The 24092-nt window shown below is 40.8% G+C and overlaps 1 protein-coding gene across 5 annotated transcripts in view; it reads left to right on the forward strand.

Annotated features, from left to right (window-relative positions):
- UBE2F (ubiquitin conjugating enzyme E2 F (putative)) overlaps positions 1-24092 on the forward strand; it is a 52532-nt gene that overhangs the window by 6504 nt on the left and 21936 nt on the right. For 2 of the 5 annotated variants that reach the window (XR_010743972.1, XR_010743970.1), the window contains exons 3-7: positions 3729-3758; positions 4626-4691; positions 9700-9767; positions 13297-13367; positions 17186-17278. Coding sequence is in view for 3 of the 5 variants with exons in the window: in XM_066322447.1 (XP_066178544.1) it covers positions 3729-3758; positions 4626-4691; positions 9700-9767; positions 13297-13367; positions 17186-17278; positions 17374-17485 (440 nt within the window). In the remaining 2 variants the exon portion in view is untranslated. Of the gene's footprint in view, positions 1-3728; positions 3759-4625; positions 4692-9699; positions 9768-13296; positions 13368-17185; positions 17279-17373; positions 18700-24092 lie in introns of those variants that run through there. The other 3 variants (XM_066322445.1, XM_066322446.1, XM_066322447.1) reach the window with 2 other exon arrangements.

Genomic DNA, 24092 nt, shown 5'->3' on the forward strand with positions numbered 1-24092 from the left:
AATGAGGGAAGCCATTTGTTTTCTTTCTTCAAGCCTTCAAAAATAGTAATATCACTCCTCATGAAAACAGGTGAGGAAAGTTGAGAGGGGGTAAAAATACTTTTTTTCTTACACTGGTTTATACAGTTCAGAGGAGCTAAGTAGGGAATGCTATAAAGATGGAAAAGAATTAGGAGGCAAACAGCATTTCTAGAATCAATTGAATATTAGAATTAGTATTTAGAAAGGGGAGTTTTTATTAGTGTCAAGGTATTGAATCTTTATCTCTAGAAGTCTTAGAGAAGTAAATTAAAGAGGGACCTAAACAGGAGAGGGGGCTTTTTTAGCAAAACCAGAGAGAAGTAATACTGCTGTGGATGAGACTGTTCACTTGAGGAAATACTGCTTTTATTTGGTGTACTTAGAACCAAACTCCAGCAGGAAGCATAGAGGCTGATTTTTGTGGAAAACTTAGTAAACAAAACACTGCTGAGTTCTGATTTGGGGAGGTGAGGGAGCAGAGCAGTGGGACTGTGGTGTGTGCACTGAACATTCATAAACCTTGTGCACATGGCAGGAGTGTTCCTATTTCTGTCTCGGGAACTGTCATGGGTAGGGAGAGTTATTGTTTGTGAAATCATTTATAAATAACTCAGGTTGCTTGTGTTAGACTTAGAAGCAGCTCAGGAGCCGTATAGAAGGGAGAAAAGCTGGGACATAATCTGTTTACATTCAGCTCTTGCAATGTTTGTGTTGGGTTTAAGTTTAAGCCTCACCTTTTTATGGTTTAAAATAGCATTTGGAACTGTTCAAGCAAAGGTGTAGCGGGTCAGGAGCAGGACTCTGCAAGTTCACCTCCCCTTGGGCTGCTCCTGCCCCAGATCATGCAAGGTTTTGGGAACACCACATGGATTGTTGGGACTTTCCTGAGACTTGCATTTTCTGGTTGTCTCATCATCCTAATGGTGTGAATTTTGGGACACAGATGCAAATTCTTTGCAAAATGGCCATGAAAAGTAGTCAAACAATTTTCTGTGCTGTTTAGCTGTAGTGACAGACATTTCTTGAAAGAGGAGCTCAGAAAAACTTTAAGTTAGTTCTTTAGTGAGTGCTTTAATATTGGAGCACTTGGAAGTTCAGGGCATTGGAGTTTTGTTTGTCACTTCCATGCTTTGCCTGTTTGCTCTGTTGAATAAGTTGGCAGCCTGCACAGGGAGTGTTTTTTTACAGGGAATGCTCATGTGGAGATACACATTTTCTGCATAAAGCATAAGTTAAAACATCAGTGTCTTAATGGAGCTTGAATGCCCTGGTCAAAATGTTTGGTTTCTGAGCAGCAGCATACAAAAATGGTTCTCATGTCAATGTTGTCACTACCAGAGGGACACAGAATTTGGAAAACTCTCAAGCACTGAGCTTTGGCCTGTTAAATGTGCTTGTTAATTGGTGAATCACCAGTGTTTGTTCTTATGGAACGATTAATAGTAGCATCTGTTGCCTCACTTGCTGCTTTAAACATTTAGATTATTGAAGCAGATATTCATCTGCTGTATCTTTATGAAGTTGTTTCATTTTTAGTTTCAGTGGTTTGTTGCTGAGTTCTTCAGAAACTTCAATTTTGGGCCTTTGTTACCAAAACTTTAGTGTGGATTTATTAGCACAGCATCCCCACCTGTTTGCACAGAGTGCTCCCTGCTCCTGACTGTGAGCGTTTTGTTTTCATGTTTTCACAAGAAAAATCTCTCATTCTTGTGCCAAGATCGAGAGAAGCACAGAAGTGAGAACACAGGGAATTTTCATACTCTGGTGGGTGTAAACTCTGCTAAATCTTGGAGGAGGCAGAAGTGAGGGCCTGGCTCGGCAGAACTGCTCGGCTCAGCCCTTGCTGAAGGTGCTCTGCCCTTAAATGTCTCCCTTTTTTGGGATCAGGGAAAGGGCAGGCAGGATTCATTAAGCTGAACATCACACGAGCACAGAAGCAATAAAAGAAAGCAGTCAGCACCTTAAAATAATTGAATCAGGTCCTAAACTTTGCACTCCAGTGAAGATTGATGTGCCTCCCACTAGGAAAGGCTGGTGAATTCAAAGAAAGGAGTGAGGGAATAATCTTACAAAAAGTGTTCATAGCTGTTGCCTTCAGGAGTTGGTTGTCACATCTTTTTTTATCAACCAGGAAAGGAAAATTGAAATGATGTCCTTGATTACAGCTGAAATTAAATTTTTCTAGGTATGTGTTTTATAAAGGCAGTACTTTAGCAAAAGTGTGGCTGTATGGCTGTAGTGCTGTCTTTCAATCCATGGCTTTGGCTAAATCAGCTCTGGCTGCAGGTGTGGGATTTTAAAAGAGTGAAGTTGTGAATTTTTTAGGTAAGTGTGAAGCACAATGCTTCTGTTTTGGTGGATTTTTTTTCTCTTGGTGTAGCAGGCTGCAGATGCAGGGTGTGCCAAGCATGAGGGAGATGGTGATGCCTTGGGAAGGCTGACTGGAAGAGAGACTGAGCAGAGCTAGAGAATAAAGTAGGGATTTATTAAAAGGCCTTTAAGGGTAGGGTACTCCTTGAGCAGGACAAGAGGCTACACCCAAGGTGGACCCAAAATGGTCACAAAATGGATGGCCAGTCACAAGGTCTCGCAGTTTTATAAGTTCTGGTCCATTTGCATATTGGAGTTTAATTGTCCAATTTCAGCTGCAGATTATGCAGTCCCATCCTCCTTCAGTCCACCCTTGTTTTGTGATGTTGGGCCTGAAAACTTGTAACCATTGCCCTTGCTCTCCAGCAGGAAAAGGATTTGTTTTGTCTCCCTGCTCTGTGAGGAGCTGACTGACATTTCATATGAGGCTCAGAACAACACCCCTGGGCAGCACAGAATGTGAAAAACATGAAAACTAAAACTGAAGGGAGTCAAATAAGGATTGTTCCCACTGCAGAGAAGTGCCAGGTTTGGTAAGCATGGATGGCAGGAGGAGTTCTGGAGAGCTAATGAGAATTGTGATGAGATCAGTTTGGATTCAGTGCCAGGAATTCTGAATGACTGTTGCCTTCAGATGTGAGTTTGAGAGTTGGTATTGAAATCTGTTGCATGTTGTCAGCCCAAGTGAATGGGCTTTGCCTGTGGAGTCCTGAAAGCAAAGTTAGAAGTGGAAAGTAAGACCACAGGAACAGCCAGAAATATACTCAATTTGATTTCCTAGGACTTCAGAAATAAAGGGGGGAGATACCTTGATGCATCTTGTTCATATGTAATTGAAAGTAAGATTTCAGTAAAATACACAAAAGCAGGGGTTCTTGCAGGGAAGGTGGCTTGACAGGCTTAGGAATACACTTCATTTCCTAGGGGCTGTGGAACAGAATCAGGATGCTTCCTTTCTTTCATGAATTTTAAGCTCAGGAAATAAACAAAAGGAAAATTTAATTGAATGGGAGCGTCTATCAGTAATAAAAACTGCTTTGGAAATGCCAGTGCTCTGTGTGGTAGCAGCCCTGGTGCTGCTTGGCAGAGCTGAACTCCCCTATCAAAGGAGGATACATTTGCCATGTCTGTAGGGCAGATGAGCGTTTTTAGTAATGAATTGAGTGGCTTAAAGAGAAATTTCAAGGTAAATTTCCACTGCAGCTTAATTATATTTTTAAATAAAATTGAATTCATGGGTTGGTTTAAATTAGATCTGCCAATTTGGACTTGAAGAAGAGCTTTATGCTTGCATAAATAATGGTTTTGTTGTTTTGGTTTTTTTTTTCTTTCAACAGAGGTTGCAGACCTTGAAGCTAATTTACCTTGTGAGTATAACATTTAATAGTATACATTTTAAGGGGGAGGGGACCATTGAAGTGAAAATTTTGACTGAAGAATGAACACTAATGGTATTTGTTACCTCAGGGAAAGCTGTGCAAAGCTACACCACTCTAGCTTGAACAGATTTCCTCTGTTGCTTCCTCTCATGGAGCTGTGGAGAGCTGGGCCTTCATTTGTGTCCTTTAGAAGGAGTATTGATAATTTGCCTCCAGTTTTTGATTGCTGGGCAGTGGCAGCAAATCTTCCATAAAGCAGCCAAGAGGTTTTTGGGACTCAAGGGTGCAATTGGTGCCTCCCTCCTTTTCTTTCCTTATTCTCTCATTTTTGACACAGGAGATGCTGATTTGGGGGCAGAGCAAATAGCTCAGCTCTCAGGGGGAACGTGAAGTCAACCTGCAGCTTTTTCACTGTGAGATGTAACCTGATGTCTTTGTTAATAGTGAAAATGCTCATGAAAATTAATTGTTAAAGAGTGATCCATATTCCTAAAAAAAAAAAAAAAAAAAAAAAGGAAGGTTTACACAGAGTAATTTTAAGTAAACTTTTTACAGCGTAGGTTCTGTTACAGAGTAACAAATACGTGAAGAATGTGTAGTTTCAGTTACTACAATGTGAGAACATTACTAAGATTTGTAGGCAGTTCTAAGTAAGTTTTTTTCAGACAAATAGGATTTATAACTATGATACTATTTAGCTCCTTGGCTACAAAAAAGGAGCAGCCAGGTTGATGGGTTAAGAAGCTAAAGACTGCATAATATGGGTGATAAAATACCTTTTATAGACTCATCTCCTCATGCCAGCCAACAGTAGAGAACTCATTGTCTGATGTAAATTATTCTTTTGCTTCACAGGTACATGTAAAGTGAACTTTCCTGACCCAAACAAGCTCCATTACTTTCAGCTAACTGTAACCCCAGGTAATTTTTTTCAACATGTTACTTTGGTTTCTGTGTGTGTTGGTGTTTAGGAAATGTAATTCCAAGAGGAATTCCAAAAAAGCCTTGAGTCAAAGAAAGTGTGGCTGTAATAGTGATTTATTTTATTAATGGGGTGGAGGAGCTGAGCTGAGTTTTGACAACCAGATTCCAGTAAAAAGGTCTTCAAAAGTGAGTAGGGTTAGGAAATACTCAGATCTCGTTTGCTTACTTTGATTGAGAACCTTTTTCCTCTCAGCCAGTTTCAAACCACCTTGATTTATTTTTGCGTTTGGGCCTTGTTAGGCTGAGTGTTCCCTTGTACTGATGGTTTGGTTCTGCAGAGGTGTAGACAGAGGTTACCAGTGTAACACTGCTGGAAAACTTCAAACCTGGGCATGCCTGAAGATGCTTAACAGGGAGGAATCTCTGAGTCTTTGGTTCTTCAAATATGTGAAACCAGGTTTTTTAATTTTAACAGGACTTGAGTATCCTGTGAAGCTCTTGCTGGCAGGCTGGTCAGTTAAAAGCATTTTCATAAATTATCATGTCCACGTAAGTTTCTTAATAGCCCCCTGAAATCAGTCTTTTCTGTGCATGTTAGGATAGCAGGTTATGTTTTAGGGATGAATTTGCCTGGAGTTTATCTAAACTTCACTTGCACTTCTTGTGTTAGTGCTTAAATGAGGGCATTGCTGTGTGCAGTGTACTGAATGGTTGGGGTCAGATGTGCTGGCATCAGTGTCCCCCTGCCTGCTCGTTCTCTGCCCATTTTCCATGGATGACTTTCTGACAGCAGAATTTGGGGGAGGTGTGTCAGTCCTCCTGGTGTATTACCTGGAGAAACTGGTGTGTGCACTTCATGGAGTGCCTGGAATGTTCTGTAATCCTGTACTTGGGAGCCAGAGCAGCGCTAGGTGTCACTGTTGCTGTTCCTTAGCCCAACCAGCTGGCCTTTCCTCCAGCAGAGATTTTGGGTGGTCACTGTTAACGTGCCCATTCATGTGACTCCCTTTTGTGATGGGAAAATGAGTGAGGCTGCCCTTGTCAGTGTAATTAAAAATAAATGCAAGAGCTAATCTAGAACTTTGGCCCTGTCATTCTGCGTAGGAGTTGTGCTCACATTTACTTGGTGGGTGTTAATTCTGCTTGCACCAAATGCCCTTCAGTTTACAGGATGCCACTTTATTGTATTTTGGAAGGGAGCATCACTGTGCAAATGAGTGATGTATGAAAAAGCTGTCCTCACTCCAAGGTGTCTAAATCCTAGGAATTGTTTTGTCTGTTCACTGCTTTGCAGCAGGATGCTGCAGGCAGAAACCAGCTGTTGAATGCAGAGCATGGGTTTTGTGCCAGCTTCATTGCTGAAATGATCTCGCCAGTGAGATGATCTTAATTAACATTTTGTTACTCTAAATATAGCTGTACAGCTGAAGTCTCTGCAGTTACAGCCTGCCCCAAGTAAACATCTATTTTCAGGTGTAGAATCTTGTGATCAGCCGTAGCTTAGCACTCTAAAGGCAGAACACAATACAGACCAAGAAAATCTTTGTCGTTTTCTGCCTCTCTTCAATACTGAAGTTTGCTCTAGTGTTTTCTAAGTCTTAGTTTTCCTTGAGGCAGCAGAGTGGTTGTCACAGAAGTTTTATGGCTCAAGCAGGCTTGAGCCAACTCTTTTTGTATTGTCTGAACAGTGTTGCATGAATCTTGACTTGTTCTGTAAAGTCATTTTGAATGTGGCTGGTCTTGAAAGGACAGTAAAAGAAGCTTCTTTAGGCTTTCACAAAAAGACTAATTTGAATAAGAAAATGAACTCGACCACCAAGCAGAAATCCTTCCAGGTCCCTTTCTCAGCACCTCTCACAACAACCTTTCTCAGCCAGTATTTACTGCTGCAGAATTATCCTGGTGACAGGAAGTTTTTGATTTAAAATGGTTTTGTAGAAAATTTTGATGAGGTTGGCTGCTTTTTTTCCCCACGTAATTGAAGAAATTCCAATCCCTGTATGCTCCAGCTTTCTGCAGTGCACCATCAGTGGGTATTTAGCAGCACATGCTTGAAAATGGCTAAGACTTGGATTTTTCTGCTGCAGTGGACAAAACTCTTTGTTCCTGATGTGGGCATTGCTGGTTTTCTCTGCTGTGTGAAACTTCTCTTCCCTTTTGTCATCGGAAACAGTTGTTCTGCCTTTGAAAAATACCCTTGTGCCACCATTTGCCTCTGTTCTTATTTTTGCACCAGTATCACACAGGATTAAAATCTAGGGAAAATAAGGAGATAGGTGTTTAGAATCCAGGCTTGCTGGTATTTGGTATTTGGAGCACAAAATTGGAAGCTGAAGACTAAAACTTGGTAATGACCTGGAAAAAAATAAAGGAGGTGACTTTAGGTAGCTTATAAGTGAAAAATCCCAGAAGAGTAAGTGCAGTAAATGTGATTTCCCTGCAGTTCCCACGCTGTTGGACTAGTCTGAGGTTGGTCTGGATATTGGAGTGGCACTCTAGGGGAATTAATAAAACCCATGTTTTCTGGTGAAATGCTCACAAATATTGGTGAGCATGGCTGATTCAGGGAGCTACTATCTGAAGTGCATCCTTTGTGGCCTGCCCTAATTATCTGGCATTTTCTTCCAGAGTGAGGAAATAATTTGGTTAAGTGTTTTCCAGAGCACTTTGAGGCATTAAAACACCCTACAAACGCAAGCTAAGATTAGTCAGGTTGTTGGTAATGAAACTGGAGACTGAAGTGGGAGGGATGCTTGCTTGCTCTGTTAATTCAGATTGAAGACATAAATTTAAGCAGTAGGAGGAAAACTGTGGCTCAGACATCTCTCTTCTTAGCAGAAGTCTCTGTGGCCAGCTTCCTAAGCTATGTGGTAAAGCTGTTTCATTTGATGGGTTTATTTATAGCTCTTTTCTCACTGTTAACTCTGCCAGAGCTTTTTTCCCACCACTTTTCCATGCCTAAAAAATTGAGGATTTCTCTCCTAGTCTGAGAACCTATTTACTTGAGACGCTGCTGAAAGATGACTTCATTGTGAAAGGTTATCTTGTTAATGCAGTACAAGATTTCTGGCTGGCTGCTGAGGCTCTCCAGAATTTTAAATATATATTTGAGTGAGTGTTAATGAAGAGCATTATTGTTGCTTTGCAAACTCGGAGGGAGAGTTGTATAAAAGAAGGGAGGAGAGATGTTGTGCTCTCCTAATTGTATAAATATGTCCTTGCTTATTTGATAGCAGAGTCAGTAGCCTACCCAGTGTGGTGTGTGGTTGGTGTCAAGGTAAAACCAAAATATAAAATGAGTTGTAATTTGAGGTAGTGATGAATATTGTATTGTCTTGGAGGAAGACTTGATCTGAAAGTTCTTGAGTGTTTCTGTTGGACAACGATTGCAGTGAATGTCCATTAAACCTGAGGATTTCCTTGGCTGTAAGACATGTGGATACATCCATCAGCAGGCATTTATTTCATTTTAGCATGGGTGGAATGTGAAGAGCTGCTGCATGCTTTGCTCCAAGTCCAGCAAATCAAGGAACTAGTGAAATTAAGCCTAGAAAAATAACTTTTGTACTGTGGTAATTCCTGACACTTGGTTAAAATGCATTTTAGTGCTGGATGGTGGATAAAGTGCAGTCAGCTCTGTTGGATAGGTGTGGGGTTAGAGCTCCTGGGGGATATTGGACCATTTTCCCAGTGATTCCTTTCTGGAGCAGTGTCTCACTCTGAGCGTGTTGCACATTTGGCAGGTAACATCACCAAAGGCTATCAGTGTAAATCACCTCTCACTTGTTCTTCAGTAATGGCTTGCTTTACTGATTTTCTCTCTGTACATTTAAAAACAAAATATAAATGCTTTTATCTTACTTTTTTTTTTTTTCCTGTAAAAAATCAATGCATGGCGCTTTACTTTCTGGTAAAGCATAGCATGTGTAAAATTGCTTTATAATATCCAGCACACTTCAGAATTTAATTGGAGTGGGAATGGAGAGTGGATTTGAAAAGCAGATCAGGAGACAGCTACCTGAAGGAGGATTTTAATGCCCTACAGTAGACAGGCTAGGTTTCTTTGTGGTTTGGAACAAGCTAGATAATAACAAAATTCTTCTTAGTCTTTCTGTAAACTGTGGATTGTTTCACAGAACATTTCTTTGCAGTGTTGGTTTAAGAAATATCAAATACCTGCAGTATATAATGCCAACCAGCCCTCCTGGCCTTCACTGGGGCTGGAGTGCTCAAGGTGGTTTGGGCCAGAGCATCCCTCAGGTGCCCCAAACCCCCAGTATGGGCTGGGTACCTGTTTCCCTTTTTAATGGAAAACCTCAGGAATGGCAATGCCAGACACATTTCAGACCACTTGCAAGCATTTCAGCTTCCAAGCACAGCTGTTTCCAGAGTTGCAGGCTGCCTGCCATCCCATTCTGTTAGCCCTGGTGAAATGTAAGTGGATATTCTAAGAATATTTTAATAACTCCGAGCTGAGGCTGGCAGAGGGGCAGACTTGTTTTCCTGGCAGATACATCATGGTGAGATGATTACAATGAAAGACACTCTGAAACCTGCTCTTGGACACATCATTCACACTACTCACCATCATTGCCAGCACAAGTTTGGGGAGATGTGCCCAGTCTTGGAGCAGGATTTAGCAATGCATTAGGAAGTGCAGGATTTCTCCAGCTCATTCCAAGGGTCACTGTTGTGACCCAAATCCTGCTTTGCCCCATGCCAGGATTTCCTACAGTGAGAAGTTCAGTTCCGGGTTCCTCTAGCTGGGTATCCCTGTTCCTGGGTCAGGATGGTGGATTTTTCTGGGGTTGTTTCCTCTCTTGACTTCAGATTCCTGCTGTAAAAATGTTGGGAGTGCAGGAGGACGAGATCCCCACACATTCCTTGGATTAGGTGGCAGCTGGTAGTGCAGCCAGCTTAAGTACTTGATGATAACCCTGTGCTGTTGTTTTAATCTTGGTGTTTTTCTCTTATTTAACTGTTTTCCTTACTTTCCTTTTTCTAGATGAGGGCTATTACCAAGGAGGAAAGTTTCAGTTTGAAACTGAAGTTCCTGATGCCTACAATATGGTGGTGAGTGTTTGTCATTAGTCTCATGGTTGTTCTTGTAGATTTTCTTTGCAGGTAGCAGGACTTCAGGGGGAACTTAGCATTGAGACTGAGAAAGGATCTTCTGTCTCTTAATAAAATAAGTCTGCAATTGTCTGGCAGAAGCTCTTGGAAGTGCAGATGAGTCAGACCTGAGTGTCCTCCCTTCTGGCTGAGGTTCTGCACTCTGCTGTTAATTGTGAGACCTGCATTTAAGGATTACTCTCATTAAAAAGTTACATCTCTAAGAATGAAATAAGTGAACCAAAAGAAAAAGGTTGATAGTTCTGTAGTTTTTTTCTCCCCTCCCATTCTTCTGATTTGTTGTCTTAGTTTCGGTGTTGGTAATTCAGAATTCTTTCAGAGAGGCTGAAGAATGTGTAGGGGAGAATCCTGGAGAAGAGTTTCAGGGAAGATCTTTGGTTTCTGCTCAGCTGTGCTGAGCCTAAATTCAGCATTATCTGTGTGTAGTAGTTGCAGCCACAACTAGGTAGTGTTTACACTTGTGTGGATTTAGTTGTGGGATGTTTTAAGTTCCCCTTAACTTTACCAAAGAATTTCATTCTATGACAGAAGTCACCCTTACTAACTTTTGTGCACTCCTTTTATTTCCTTCCATTTTTGTGTTCTGATTGTTCACCTAAACAACACTGCTGCAGCAAAGTGTTTGCTGTGTGTTAACAAAGAGAGCTGAAGTTCAATTTTGATCTGAGTTTTTTGGTTCTCAGTTCCCATAATTAAAAAGTCTCTGGTTTGTTACAGCTCCCTGCTCAGCCCTGGCAGGAAAATCTACGGCAAATGTTCATTAAATATTTTTAAATTTGAGCACCTCTCATCCAATACAAAAATAAAGTTTTGGAAAAATGCAGGAGGTTGCATGCTGGATTGTGGTCAGGTTATTAATGCAGATGTGTGCTCCCCAATATTGCTGTGGTTTGTTTCCTGCCAGGCAGAATGGGACTGAAACAAGTGATGGCTGTTTTCAGGAGAGCTCTGCAGACCTGCCAGGGCTGTCAGCCCACAGGCAAGGCTGGGATCTCACACCTCTGCACTGGCCAAAGGAGGGGATCTGTGGAATTGAGATGTAGCGGAGGAGCATAAAACAAATAAAGAGGAGAAATTAGGAGGATTTTGTATTGTGGCCTGCAGCCAAACCACTCCATGCTTTGCTCTGTGTAGTGTTCAGTTTCAGCCAGTCTCCAGAAGTTCTTCAGAAACTGGTGGGAGAAAGTGGCAACAAATATCTCAGGGCTGGACTGTATTTCACCCCCAGGAACTTGTATCCCCATTAGGGCCTCCTGGGGGAATTCTGGTTTTTTCCAAACTCTAAAGAGAAGAGCTGGAGTTGCAGTTGCAAGATGGTTCAGCAGAATGCTTTGGGACTAGCTGGTGTCCAAAGAAAACATTTCCAATAACATTGATTCCAGATTTCTCTTAGGAGCCACATTCCTTCTCTAGGTAAATTTCTTCACTAGAGAAGAGTTATAGCTACAGGATACTGATCAAATTAAGTATATAGGTAACATATATAAATATATAATATATATAATATATAAATAAATATATAGATAAATGTATCAAGTATATAGATAATTTTTTTTTATTAAAAAAAAATACAAGGTCTGGTGGCACACCTGTCCTTTGAGAGTGCAAATTTATCAAGAACTGAAACTTTTAAATTTAAGTGAGGGTTCCCAGGGCAGAAGTGGCTGCTTGGAAATGGAGAAGGAAGTGAATGTGGTCCCTGCTGTGGCCTGTAGCTGAGGCTGGATCTACCTGAGCAGCTGGTGGTGTCTGAGGGCAAGGAGGAGTTTGAGCAAGGAAATAAATGAATTTGGGGAGCTTTGTTAGGCAGAATGTCACAGGTGTTCAAGTGAAACATCATCCTGAGGAAATCAAATCTCTGGATTTGTTGGTCTGGGGAGGGTTCAAAACTGACTTGGAACAAGTTCCAAGGAGAAGTTTTGCCTGAAGATAAATTTTATGGTAGGGCTGTAGTTGTCCTGTCTGTCTAAAAGGGAAAAAGGAGAGAGAGAGAAAAACCTTTGTCTTACTGTCAAGAGTGGGTTTTTCTAACTTTTAGCAATGAAAATCACTTTGAAAGGATAAAGGAATTCTTTTGTTTCCACAGTACAAAAAATGAGGCACCAGTTAATTCACTGTGAGGATTTGGGGATTTTTTTTAAAAGAGTTTTTATAAAGCTTTTTTTGACTCATCAATACATTTCCTGTTTGAAGGTGCATATGGTAGAAATTTACTCTTTTATCTTGCTCTAATGGCATGGAATAAATTCTGCTTTCCCTTGCTTGAGAACTAGACATCATCTTTCAAAACAATGTGAAAGTGTAGCTAATGAAAAGCTTGTGCTGTTAAAAAACTTCTAAGGTGTTTTGGAGGTCAAAAAGTTTGAGACTGTTTTCTGTGAGCCACTTAATCTTCAATAATGCCATGACTGATAGCCTTTGAGTTATTGCACAGAAATGAAGTGGGGGAAAGACAAAATCTGCATTATCAATCCCAGATTTCTTGTGGTGATCAGTGTTTTTATTTCTGGAACATCTCTTTTAAGTATGTTTTTGGTATCTCAGTGGTGGTATCTCTTACTTTTTCCAAGGGGTCTTAATTAAAGAATATTCTTAAAAAGGCAGTTGGGAAGTTGGGAACAAAATGAGGCAAAACACATGATGCTGCAAACACAGCTCTTTGTTTTGCCTCTTGATTGAAGACATCATTGGAAGAAAGTGGAGGGAGATGGCTCCACATTTATAATCTGTGATTTAATTGAAGTTCTGCAAGGTGCTGGTGTGTGCTGATGGATTCCAGGACATTTCCTATCAGAAATAATCTGCCTGATTGAAAGCTGCGAGTCCTAATGGGAGAGCAGGGATGGAGCAACGTGCTGTTGCTAAGCTACTGAAATTTTTATGTCCCACTCTTTATTTACTTCACAAAACTAGAGCAGAGGAGACTGTACTTTAAAAATCTGTATTTCAGAACCCCAGTATGAAATTCAGAAATTTGGTGATCTTGCCTGTGGCTTTTCTTGTTAGTGTCTCAAATTCAGCTCTGACATGTTCCTGTTCAGTCGTGAGCAGAAGGGTCAGTATTTAAAAGTTATCTTTGCATCATCTCGTGTTTTTTTTAACAAATCCCTGATTTGAACAAGCCTTGGTGAAGTTTTTGGGTTTAAATTATTGTCTTAGTAGTTAAGTACGAAGATACTGAATGACTTAGAGTGTTTCCTTTTCCCTGAAGGAGTAAAATTTCTTGACTCTCTTAAAAGTTACTTTTTTCTAAGGAAAATCCTAATACCAGCCCAGATTTTTATGAAGAGTTGAGAAAAGCTAAAAGGGGAGAGAAATCTGGTTTGACTCTTGTGGATTATGTATCATTGCCCTAAACATATGAACCCAGGCTGTGAATATCAAACATATTTGCCTTTTTCTGTTTTATGAGTTATAACAGGGTTTTATCTTCAAGGATAACACAGTAATTTGTTTTCTCTCCTGGCAGCCTCCAAAGGTAAAATGTTTGACAAGAATCTGGCACCCAAACATTACAGAGACAGGAGAAATCTGCCTAAGGTAGGAACAGCATTCTGTTGGAGTCCTTTAACCTTAGAGGTTTCTCTTGTTTGGTAAGAGATTGGATGTCACTGTCATGACTGGATTTTGTTCTGCTGATTCTGCATTTAACTTTTAGGAGCATAAAAATCTACTGAAAGTCTCATTCTTGCTGTGCTGTGGGGACCATGTAGAGCCTGGCTTTTCAGGTTCAGACTTAGTATTTTGTTCTGCTTGGGTTATAAGTATAAATTCCAGCCTAAACAAAATGTAGCTGGATTTTTTTCTTGCCTCCCTCATACCTGAATCGTCCTCAGGCCCTGAGGGAGGCTGTGAGGCTTTGCCCAAGTGTGTTAAGTGCTTGAAAATCCCTTATACTTCAAAAAGGAAGGAAAAAAAGTGTTCCTTAAACTTTGATAGTGATTATTCTTTGTTTTCCATTTGTTAATTATAATATTTAATATCCACTGATGATGTGCCAGTTACAACAAAGCAGAGTTGTTAGGGTCAAGAGTGAGTCAGGATATGAAACCTGAAAGTTCTTTGCCAGAGTGAGAGGCTTCTGTTGCTGGGTGGTTTTCCTTGATAGTAAATGTTTCCTCTCCCAAATGAATTCGTGAAACTTTGCAATTTCATCCTCAATGCCTGATGGTGAAATTGGCCAGAAACCAAACAGAAACAGAAGTGAGAAGCCTGCCTGTCATTTTTCAGGTTAATGGCACGCAGAAGAAAAAGCAGATGAAGCAGAAGCAAAGCCCATAAGTGAGATTGAAAGCTGTTCTGAAACGGTTGTCACCATGTTTAGCAAATCAGTGCTTAAAGAGAAGCTGAATTTTTCCACTGGATGGAAAAAACGCTTTTGTGCTGTGTTGAAAATGAAGTGGTTTTTATTGCCTTTTCTAGGCAGGCCAGGCTCATCAGCCTTGAGATAACTTAGGTGTTCTGAGTGCAAGTGAAGGAGCTGTTTGAACCAGGGAACAACAAATAGCAGCCACCAAACCAAAGCTGCAGCTCCAGCTATAGCACAGCATCTTTCTGAGGTCCAGTAAAGCCTCACATTCATAAAATCCTAGAGTGGCTGGGCTTGGAAAGGACCTTAAAGCTCATCTAAATCCACCCCCTGCTTGGGGCAGGGACACCTTCCACTAGCCCAGGTTGCTCCAAGACCCATCCAGCCTGGCCTGGAGCACTTCCAGGGATGGTGCAGACACAGTTTTCCCAACTCCTTAAATGGTTTCAGTTGTAAGAGATTAATGTGGTGTTTGGAGCATCATAATTCTAATAAAGTCAAGGGATTTTTTCAGCATTTACCCTGAAACAGTTTGGATTTTGAGACAGCTTAACATATCAAACCTTGGAAATGTCTGCCATTAGATGGAAAAACTGAAATAACTTAATTGCTTTATGCCTGTTAGAGAATGTATTCTATGTATAGTATCTGCAATCAATTTACACAAGAGTCTTTGCATTCAAATAGCTGCAGTTATTTTTAAAAGCAGAAAGAACATCTTCATCAGTGCTCTTCTCCCACATACCTCATGCTGTGGTATGTGTTGGTTTGATAATCATCCCTGGGTTAAAACATTCTAAATGGTTAAACTTGTGGTCAAGTGTATAACAATTCTGGGCAGGAAAAGTGGAGTTTTCTGTGCTTTATGCAGTTCCCCTGAACCATGTTATTAATGACAGATACTAATTGAGTCTGGCCCATGTTGGATGTCACCTCCACTCCACCTCCACATGTGGGTAAAAAAATTGAGGTTTCTCCAGGACTTATCTTCACCTTACAATAAATTGTAGTCACTTAAGCTGCAGATTGGGTCAGCTGGAATTCGAGAAGGTTTTACACTGACTGGAATCATGCAGTTCCCACTTCAGGAGATGTTTTTGAAAGATGTCTTCAGGATGTGTGTATTTAAAAAGAAAAAATTCCTCAAAGCTTTCTTCCTTGCAGGAAATTACTCAAAGAATGAGCAGGTATTTGTTGAAATGAAAGCTGAGCAGCTGACTCATCACATTGGTGGCTGTTTTGGTTACTAAAAGTTGAGAAGCAGTGATTTTGCAGCAGGAACCCAGATAGAAAGATTTGTAATCACAGGCTGGGAGTTCTCCTTAGAGCTGGGAAAAGGTTCAAGCTGATCATCAAGTTTAGGAGCTTGATGATCATTCCCAGTCTGTAGAAGAAAGAGGCTGCTTCTCTAGAGACAAATTCTGTGAGCAGATGAGGAGTATGAAGCCAAAGGGACACTGGAGTGTCTTCACTGCTTTCCTGCCAGAGTGCTCTGAGAGACACCAGTGTCTCCTCAGTCCTGCCTGTGGTGTCCCCAGCTGGAGATGTGCCAGGAGATCTCTGAGGCCTTGGGAAGCAGCAAGGCTGTTCTGGAGGCTTAGCTCATGCTCAGGTGCTCTGCCACTGCGTATTTTTCTGATTTTACTTTGTGTGTTAACTTCTCACTTGGGATTTCACAGTGAGTTGTGTGAGAGGCAAATGGAAGCACTGCCACACGGGTTGATAAAGAACAGACAAAAAGCAAGGTTCTTTTGCTTCTGTCATATGGACACAAAACTGCAGCAACAAGGTGTTATTTTTAACATGGCACAAGTGGTAGTGGCATATTTTATCTTTTTAAAGGCACAGGAATGAGATGAGCAGCACAGTTAAGGTGGAATTGGCTTGTCCAGGTTGATCATCCTGTTCCTGAACAAGGATTGAATTTCCTTGGATATAAACTTGCCATGTTCATTAAATGACTAATAACCTGTATCGTCTAGTCATCTACTGTAATTTGAAAATTACTTAATACATGTCAGCCTGGAAATTGCTCAAACCTATTAGGTTGAGACTATTTCACTTTAACCCTGGCATTTCAGTAGCAGAAGCTGCTGCTGGTGGGGAATTTTTGTGCTTTGATGTGAGTTGTGAGTTTTAGGTTACTCCTTACAGAGGAAGGTGTGATTGTGAAATGATGCTTCAACGAGTTTTTTAGACTTTTTTTTCATTCAGATTATTACTTTTCTGAGCAAGACTTCAGCTTTTTTCTCAATTGTGCTCTGATCCTAAATGTATCTCCTTTTTATAACTGCTGAAGTTTGGATCTGAAAGGTCCAGAAATGCCTGAACACCTCAATGGTTCCTACTTGCAAATAGATCAGCAGCTTCACTGGGCTTAATATGTACCATAATATGCTGATCATATAGAATCTCTATACTGGATGTGTGCATATAGGAAATTCTGTATATTATATATTAATATTCATGTGTGCTTATATTAAAATTCCAGTTATAGTTTATAAGGAAGGTTTTTCTCTGGAGCAGAGAGACTAAAACTGCTTCACTTCTTGTCTCTGCCTGTAGGAAGCTGAAGTCCTCTCACAGAACAGAGGATGATGATCCCCTCTTTGTTAATTAGATATTCTTTCCCAAAACCCCGTTTTCTGGATTGGTTTGTGCCACTTTTGGTGAGAGGTGGGTCATCCTGCAGGGCTGGTCTCTTCACCAGAGGTTGACATGTTCTAAAATGAATCAGGGAATAAAAAAAGGGTTCAGTGTTGAGCCTGTCACAAGAGTTTCTGTCACTCTTGTGCTGCTGGAGGAAAATAATTCAGGTGTTTTGACAGAGGTTCAGCTCACATGGGGAGTTCTGTAATGACACTTGTGTAGAAGGTAATTTTAGGCAGACATCCCAACTCCTGGGATTTAAAATTCCATTACCTGGATATAAATAGTGCAATAATTAGATCTTATCTTGCAATTGCTAATGTTTTCTGAGAAGGTTTCTGACAAAGGCAGTTTAACCAGAAGTTGCTCTGTATAATATATCTGTGTCTTTTTTTTCCAGTTTATTGAGAGAACACTCAATTGATGGCACTGGCTGGGCCCCAACTAGAACCTTAAAGGTACTGTTTCCTTTTGGATGTGTCCACCAAACTAGGTACATCTTCAAAAATCCTTTCCTGGCCTTGGAAAGAAACAGCTTGTGTGGTTTGCTCGAGAACAGGTTTTTGAGGAGAGGGTTTTGTCTTTCAGCAAGTGTTGGTGCAACAGTAGAACAGGTACAGTGCTGACTGTAGAAATGTTGGTGGCTTCGGTGTGGCTGCACGAGTCCTGCTGTGGTGAAAGGTTTTGGGGATTGGTGTGACTGCAGGTCACTCTGAGGACCCACACTCTGTGAGGTGTGCTGCTTCTCGCCAGGAGCATCCTGTGAGCTGCAGTCCATAACCCTGGTAATTGCCATGGGGTTGATATTCCTGACAGAATCATTGCAGGGCACTGAGCAGGAATTCATCTTCCTGTTGCTGTTGCCAGAAATGCTGCCAGAATTGTTTATCTTGAGCTTTAACAACATTCGGTGGGTAAAGGCTACACATCAGGTGTTTGTCTCTTTCAAAAACCAAATTGCAAATGACCTTTATCTGATACTTGGTTTGTGTTTTGGCACTGGGAACGAGATCTGTGACTTTCTTCATCTGTAAAATCTCTTCTGAGGTGAGCATGTGACTTTCTGGAAGTAAAATTAGTGTGTTGTTTTTGGCTTTTCTTAAACAGTTTTCTGTTGTCTTCACATCAGTTGGTGTGATTTCATTTTACCCTTTGTGTTTCTGTTTTCATCTCAGATTAATTCAAGGCATGGAGTAATTTAAGTTAACTTGTTCTTTTCCTGTCCCTGTATTTTCATTCAGAGAAAGCTTTTAGGCTACAAGTTTTAAGCTTCAGCCATTTAAAAAATCAGTACAAGTGGACAAGAAACCCAAAAGATAGGAACTTTTTCTGTGATTGTTGAAATGAAAGATTCAGCAAGAGAAAAGGAAGTAGTAGTTCAACTTCAAAAAGGAAAAAATCAAAATCAAATCAAATGTCCTCCTTGGATTTTTAAAATTGTTAACATTGAAGTTGTGAGCTCACTTTTTTTAGCTTTTCCTCACCACATGGAGAACAGTGAGAATTTGCACAGAGGCACTGTGGACACTAATCCAGCCTTGGCCTGTTGTGGAATTGAGAGTCAGTATTTCATTGGTCAATAAAATGAAGTCAGCCTGGTTTTCTGGAGGAACAGCACCCAGATCTGCCCAATAAAGCATTCTGAACTACTCCTAAAGAACTAAATTGAGAATGGGCATGTCCCTCTGCCACAAAAACTGTTCCAAGGGCATTAGAAAAGCCATTCTAATAGAGAATGCTCGCCAGAAATTCCATGCACAAACCATGCTGAATGCAGCTGCATGCTTGGAGCTTGTGTGCTTAACCCTTTAGAAGGCTCAAGTTTTTGATTCTCTCTCATTTCTGAATCCTTGTGGTGGCGGTAGAGCTCTTACGTGAAAAATCCTTCAAAAATAAACTGCTGTGACCTTTTAATTTTATTTTTTTTTAGTATCAGATGTGTAAAAACATGAAGAAACCTTCCTGAAATAAAAATGAAAATCTGCTAAATTGTCTGTAAAAGTTACCTAATAAGATGTATTTTTAACAGTGTGGAGGATTCTTAAGGGGGGAAAACCTAACTCAATTTTGTTTCCCAGCATTTTTTTTTGCACTTGGTGGCATCTCACAGATCCATAATTGAATTCTCTTCAGGTTACCAAGTGTTGAGCTTTATTTTTTTCCCCTTCTTTGTGCTTGGGAACACGTTTCCATGGACTGCTGTGAAGAGCAGCCTGTGTGTGAGTGAAGGCACTGAAGAATGTGCTATTTCTGAATTCCTGCTTTAGATGCTTTTTTTAAAATCAGGTTCTGAGCAGAGTTGGGCTCTTACCTTGAAACAGGTTTAAAACATTAACCTGCCAGCCTGTCTGTATCTACACTTTTTAAATCCCCTTTTTTATTCATGGAAACACTCCGGAATCCCAAACCCTTGGATAATTTCTGGTAGTGGTTGGTCTCCAGGCTGTGAATGTGTAAAGTGCTGCAGTGCTTTCCAGCTGATCTTTGTCTCATCTTCTACTCTTTTGTAGCTAAACATGAGTTAGCAGCAGGAGCTTATTTACCTTTCAGTCTCCATTCTGTCCTGTTCTGCATCATTTTATTACATACCTTCCTATCTGAAACAGCTTCTTCACAAAGCCTAGACACAAAGCTACTTTGGGTCCTGTGCAGAGTGTCTGAACTTGCTTTTCTCCTATTTTTAGGTGTGATGGTCAAAACAAATGTTTCCCAGGCAGAAAGCAAATAGATGGCTTTAATTCCATTCTGTTCTCAGATTTTATTTTTTTTTATGTCATTAGAAATAGCAGCTTTTAATACCTCACTAGACTTCACACTGTTGCTGTTACTCTGCTACTCTGCTTTGCACCCTTCAGTAGTTGCAATTTCAAACTCCAGAGTGCTTTAGTAGCTCCTGTTAGTCCTCAACTTGTACCTTATTTTCCAGGCTTGTCTCCTGCCTAGCTGAGTTAGTTCTCCTCAGCTTTGTCCTAAATGCTTGTTTTCATTTTGCTGTAAGAACATCTGAGGTTCTTGATTTTAAGAACTGAACAAGTGGATCTGTATTTTAAATGCCTGTTTGGTTCTGAAAGTCAAGCAGCTTCTGCAGTTACCTCTTACTAACTGCAAGTGGAAATTGGTTCATAAAGCAGTGGCTGATTGATGGACCTTAAAAATAATCAAACCACACTTGGGCAATTCTGTGCAGGGCTGAGCATATGAACATTAAAACCAGTGCTTAGAAATATATGATGGATGTTCACAGGGAGTATTTGTCCTTTTTCTTCTTTTTGTAGCTGTGTTTTGGTAGAGATCCAGCTGATTTCAGGTAGCTGGGCTATTTTCTGGAGGGTTTCCATGTTTGGTAGGTGTCTGTGCATTTCAGTTTTTCACTGAGATAGTTCCAAGTGCTGGGTTTTGTCATTTTTCTGTTATTGCTGTCAGGAGAGACAGGAGCAGGAGTGGGAAACAACCAGGTTGCCTTAAACTACGGATCTGCAGACAGCTTTTCATGCCCACCTACAGAAAGCTGCTGTTTTTTCAGGAATTCCTCTTCCATAACTCCAGATCCTGGGTTAATAAATATCTGTCTGTGCTATTAGATTAGGTGATCTAAAAGAAATTAAGACTCATTTCCAGTAAACTGTTGGCTACTTGAAGTTGATCCTTAAGAGCCTTGCTTATTTAATTAATCTTTTAATACTAAATGGCAACGTTTTGTCTTGTTTGGTTCACTGGTTCTGCCCTTGTCTTCAGGCACTGGAGTGACTTCATTTGGAATCATCCAAATGTCAAACTCATCTCTTGGAGAAATAAATCCCAGGGTCTTGACTTAATCTTTCCAGTTTACTTCCATGTTTAAGCATCAACCTGAGAAGTTTTAAAAGTACAAAACTTTCACCCATCATCTTAAGGAAAATAGATGGTCTGCTGTCAAAATCATCTGTAATTAGTGTAGAGGAGTATTTTAAACAGACAGTAAAATAACTGTCACTGTCTTGAGGATGAAGGGAAAAAAGAAACCTGTATGCTTTATGTTACATTAATTCTCGTTGCTCACGCTGTTTTTCTCAGCATTATGATAACATTGTACAGCTATTGATTTATTCAAATCCTGTTTTGGAGTTGGTCTTTTTATGTATCTTCCTCACTTCTGAAAATTGAATAAGCCCCAAAAACTTCAGACTCAGTATTTGGAAAGAGAAGCTGTAAACCACTGACGACAATCTTCTGTGTAGATCTGACATTCAGTTTTTTTCTTAAAATAAGCTTCAGGAAATATTTTTTCCAGGGATGTATTGTGTTGTATTTTGACTTCATTATAAATTGGTTTTATCAGTTTTGTAAGAAGCTTTTTATTTCTTTCTTCTCCATACACGCTCAGGCTGGTGAAAATATATAACTCAGTGTTTTGGAATAGCTTCTGCTTCAGAAAAGATCTGCAGAATTTTAATTCTCTGTCCTTCATGTCCCCTGGCAAAGCCAAATCTTTGGTTTTAGGTACAGTAGCTGTTTTTATGGGCATGTGAGTCAGGAGAGCTGAGATACCTCAGTAAGTGTAATGAAACCACGCTTGTTCTCCCCAAACTGTTGATTTCTGGATATTCCATTTGTGTCAGCTTTAATGCACTGAGCAGACTGGTCTCCAGAGGGTGATGGCTTCAGTGTGACCACTGTGGTGTAGTTCATTAAGGAGCTATCAGGGAATTCCCCAGGGAACAATTTACACAGGATTATCCACTTGCCTTGAAGTAACCATGGGGACAAATGTCAAGGAGTCAGTGACAAAGTGAGGGATTTGAGAGGGGAGCTCCTGCATACTTGGCAGGCCTGGGAGAGGAACAGGCTGGAATTGTTCCTGCTTTCTTTCTCCTCCTATATTTAAGTACAAAAGAAATGGTTTTCCAGCCTTCCTCCTTGTTTTGTGTTTGCTAACTGGAGCAGTTTATGCCTTTTACGTTCCCCAAAGCCCTGTAGGGAGCTGCTGCTGTGTTTGGGTGGGAAGCAGGGGTAGGGATGGCAGGCACATGACAACCGAGGTGGCTTTTGTGGGTGGCTAAAAAAAGGTGGCATTCACTTTGTCACCTTATTCTAAGTGGAAACAATGTTTTTCAGCTTTTGCAAGTTTAGAGAGGAGCAGGAGAGGAAATAAAAAAGGAGATTTTATTTGGGAGAAGACAGTTTAGGAGGGAAGTAGTTGTTTTCATCAGCTAAAAAGTGCCTACATCTCTGGAAAGAGAACATTTTCTTTTGGATCCCCAGGACCAATGATAATTTTTGTGGGGTGGGATGAGGTGTGCTTGATTTTTTAGGGTGCAGGGAAAAGAGGAAGAAGCTGGGCTTGTTTTTAAGAGGTGGTGGAAGAAGGGGAAGGGAAGAGGAAAAACACCTTGAGGTGGTGTATAGGCAGACGAGACAGCAGAGAGCTGCCCCTGCACTTGGCCATGCATGGCCTGGATTAGAGCAAGCTGAGCTTTGGAGTGGCATTTCCAGCCCTTTTTAAAACAAATTAAAAAATTTTGCTTCAGACATGTGCTTGTATAGATGAGTGCTGCTCCATTTGTGCATCTGACTGGGTTAAATTGTTTGTTGAGAAAAAATTGTTCAGCAAGAAGCTTTGATTTGGTCAGTCTATTAGATCAGAAATGCTTCTTGTGGATCTCTTAAGGCAGTTTCTTTGATTGGAAGTTTGTTAGGTGCTTTTGTCTGGTTTGCTCTCTTCTTCAATTCATGTATTAAATATACTTTGGCTGTTAAAGGCAAATCTTTATTTGCGATTTCCGTGTTTGCTCTCTCTCCAGAAGTGCTCGTGGTTGTCTTTCTCAGACCCTTGTCTGTGGCATGGTTTCAGTGGCATTGCTTTTGTGAAGTGCTTCTGAGAACTGGCACTTGGCAAGATCAGTGACTGAGTTAGCACCTCCTAGAAATGCAAAGCTTTGAGTCTCCCTGGCCTCAGGAGAGGCTGTTTCAAAAGCTGCATTGAGGATTTTGAGTCAGTGCTCTTGAACTTCAGACACTGGTGCAGCAGCAGGTTTTTTCTCCTTGTTTGGCATGCTGTAAATAAATCTGTGGGCAAGGGTTTAGTGTAACTTTTCACTCAGATGCAGCACAAAGATAGTCCAGAATGAAAAAGGACAATTATAAAGGGGTGTTTACAACAATCTGTTGCTCTTCTGACTTGCTTGTGTTGACTTCCCCGTGCACCAGCCCAGAATGGTGACATGCCATGGAGCAGAGTGTGCTTCCCTCTTTATTCTCTGTTCCCACACCCACTGTGGGTTTAGCCAGGTACTGCTGTGCTGGGGAACCCCAGCTCTTGATTTCCAATACCATCGTTGCCTCCCCTGAGCTAACAGAATAGATGGGAATCAAACCCACTTGCATATCCAGGACCTGCCTTGGACTCCCAAAGGCATCTGAGCCAGGGGTGACATCTCAGCTGATGGGAGACCTCTGGGATACTGAACAGGAGCAGCCTGGGCACAGCTGGAGCAGGAACCAGATAAAGCAGCTGGAGGAATTTGGCAGCCCTGGCTGCAGGTCCAGCCTGGGCAGGTACAAAAAACAGAGGTTTGGTACAAAAGCAGAGGCTCTCAGCTTTGCTCTGTGGCTGCCCCTCAGCAGTGGTGCCCTTGTCCTCTTTGTAACTTTGATGTTAAACACAGAGAGGAAATGGGATGAAAAGCAACTTTGTAAAGGAAGCTGCTTTTTCAGGTGTCAGTGTCTGATCTGGTACAGGTAGGGTCTCACTGAAGTGCAGCACTGTCAAGCTGTGCACCATTAACATTTTCAGTTTTCACCTGCCCTGCTCCTCCCTGTGAAGATAACCTTTAAAAATTCCTGCACACAGGCTTAACTTGTTTTTCAGACTGTGTAAGCCACAAGTTCAGTAAATATTTGAAGCCAAGCCTGATGCTCCATTACTCTGAAGGAGAATAGAAGTTTTCGAGCTGTTAAATCTGACAAGATCTTCAGTGGCTTGAAAATCCTTTAAGTTTCTCAGGAAAACCCAAAGTAAATATCTAGGCCAGTGCTTATCTGCATGGAGCCAACAGCTCTGCAGAAGTCAGTAATGCAGAGTGATTATTTCTGCAATTCAACAATGTTGAGTTTTTCAAATACCAAATACTTGCTTCACTTTTGTTTATCAGTTCCATCCCACTTCCCTTGCTCAATAGCCTAGATTTAAATCCAGGCTAGCCTCAAGCTCATTACAAAAAGTAATTGCCCTTTGGTAGTAATTTAGCATTATTTTTTTATAGAGTCATGCAAGGCTGTAAAATGAATCCAGCAAATCATAAAACTTGAATAGATGGAAGCATCAAAAA

The sequence above is a fragment of the Sylvia atricapilla genome, chromosome 7 (assembly GCF_009819655.1).
Source record: "Sylvia atricapilla isolate bSylAtr1 chromosome 7, bSylAtr1.pri, whole genome shotgun sequence".
NCBI classification, from domain to species: domain Eukaryota; kingdom Metazoa; phylum Chordata; class Aves; order Passeriformes; family Sylviidae; genus Sylvia; species Sylvia atricapilla.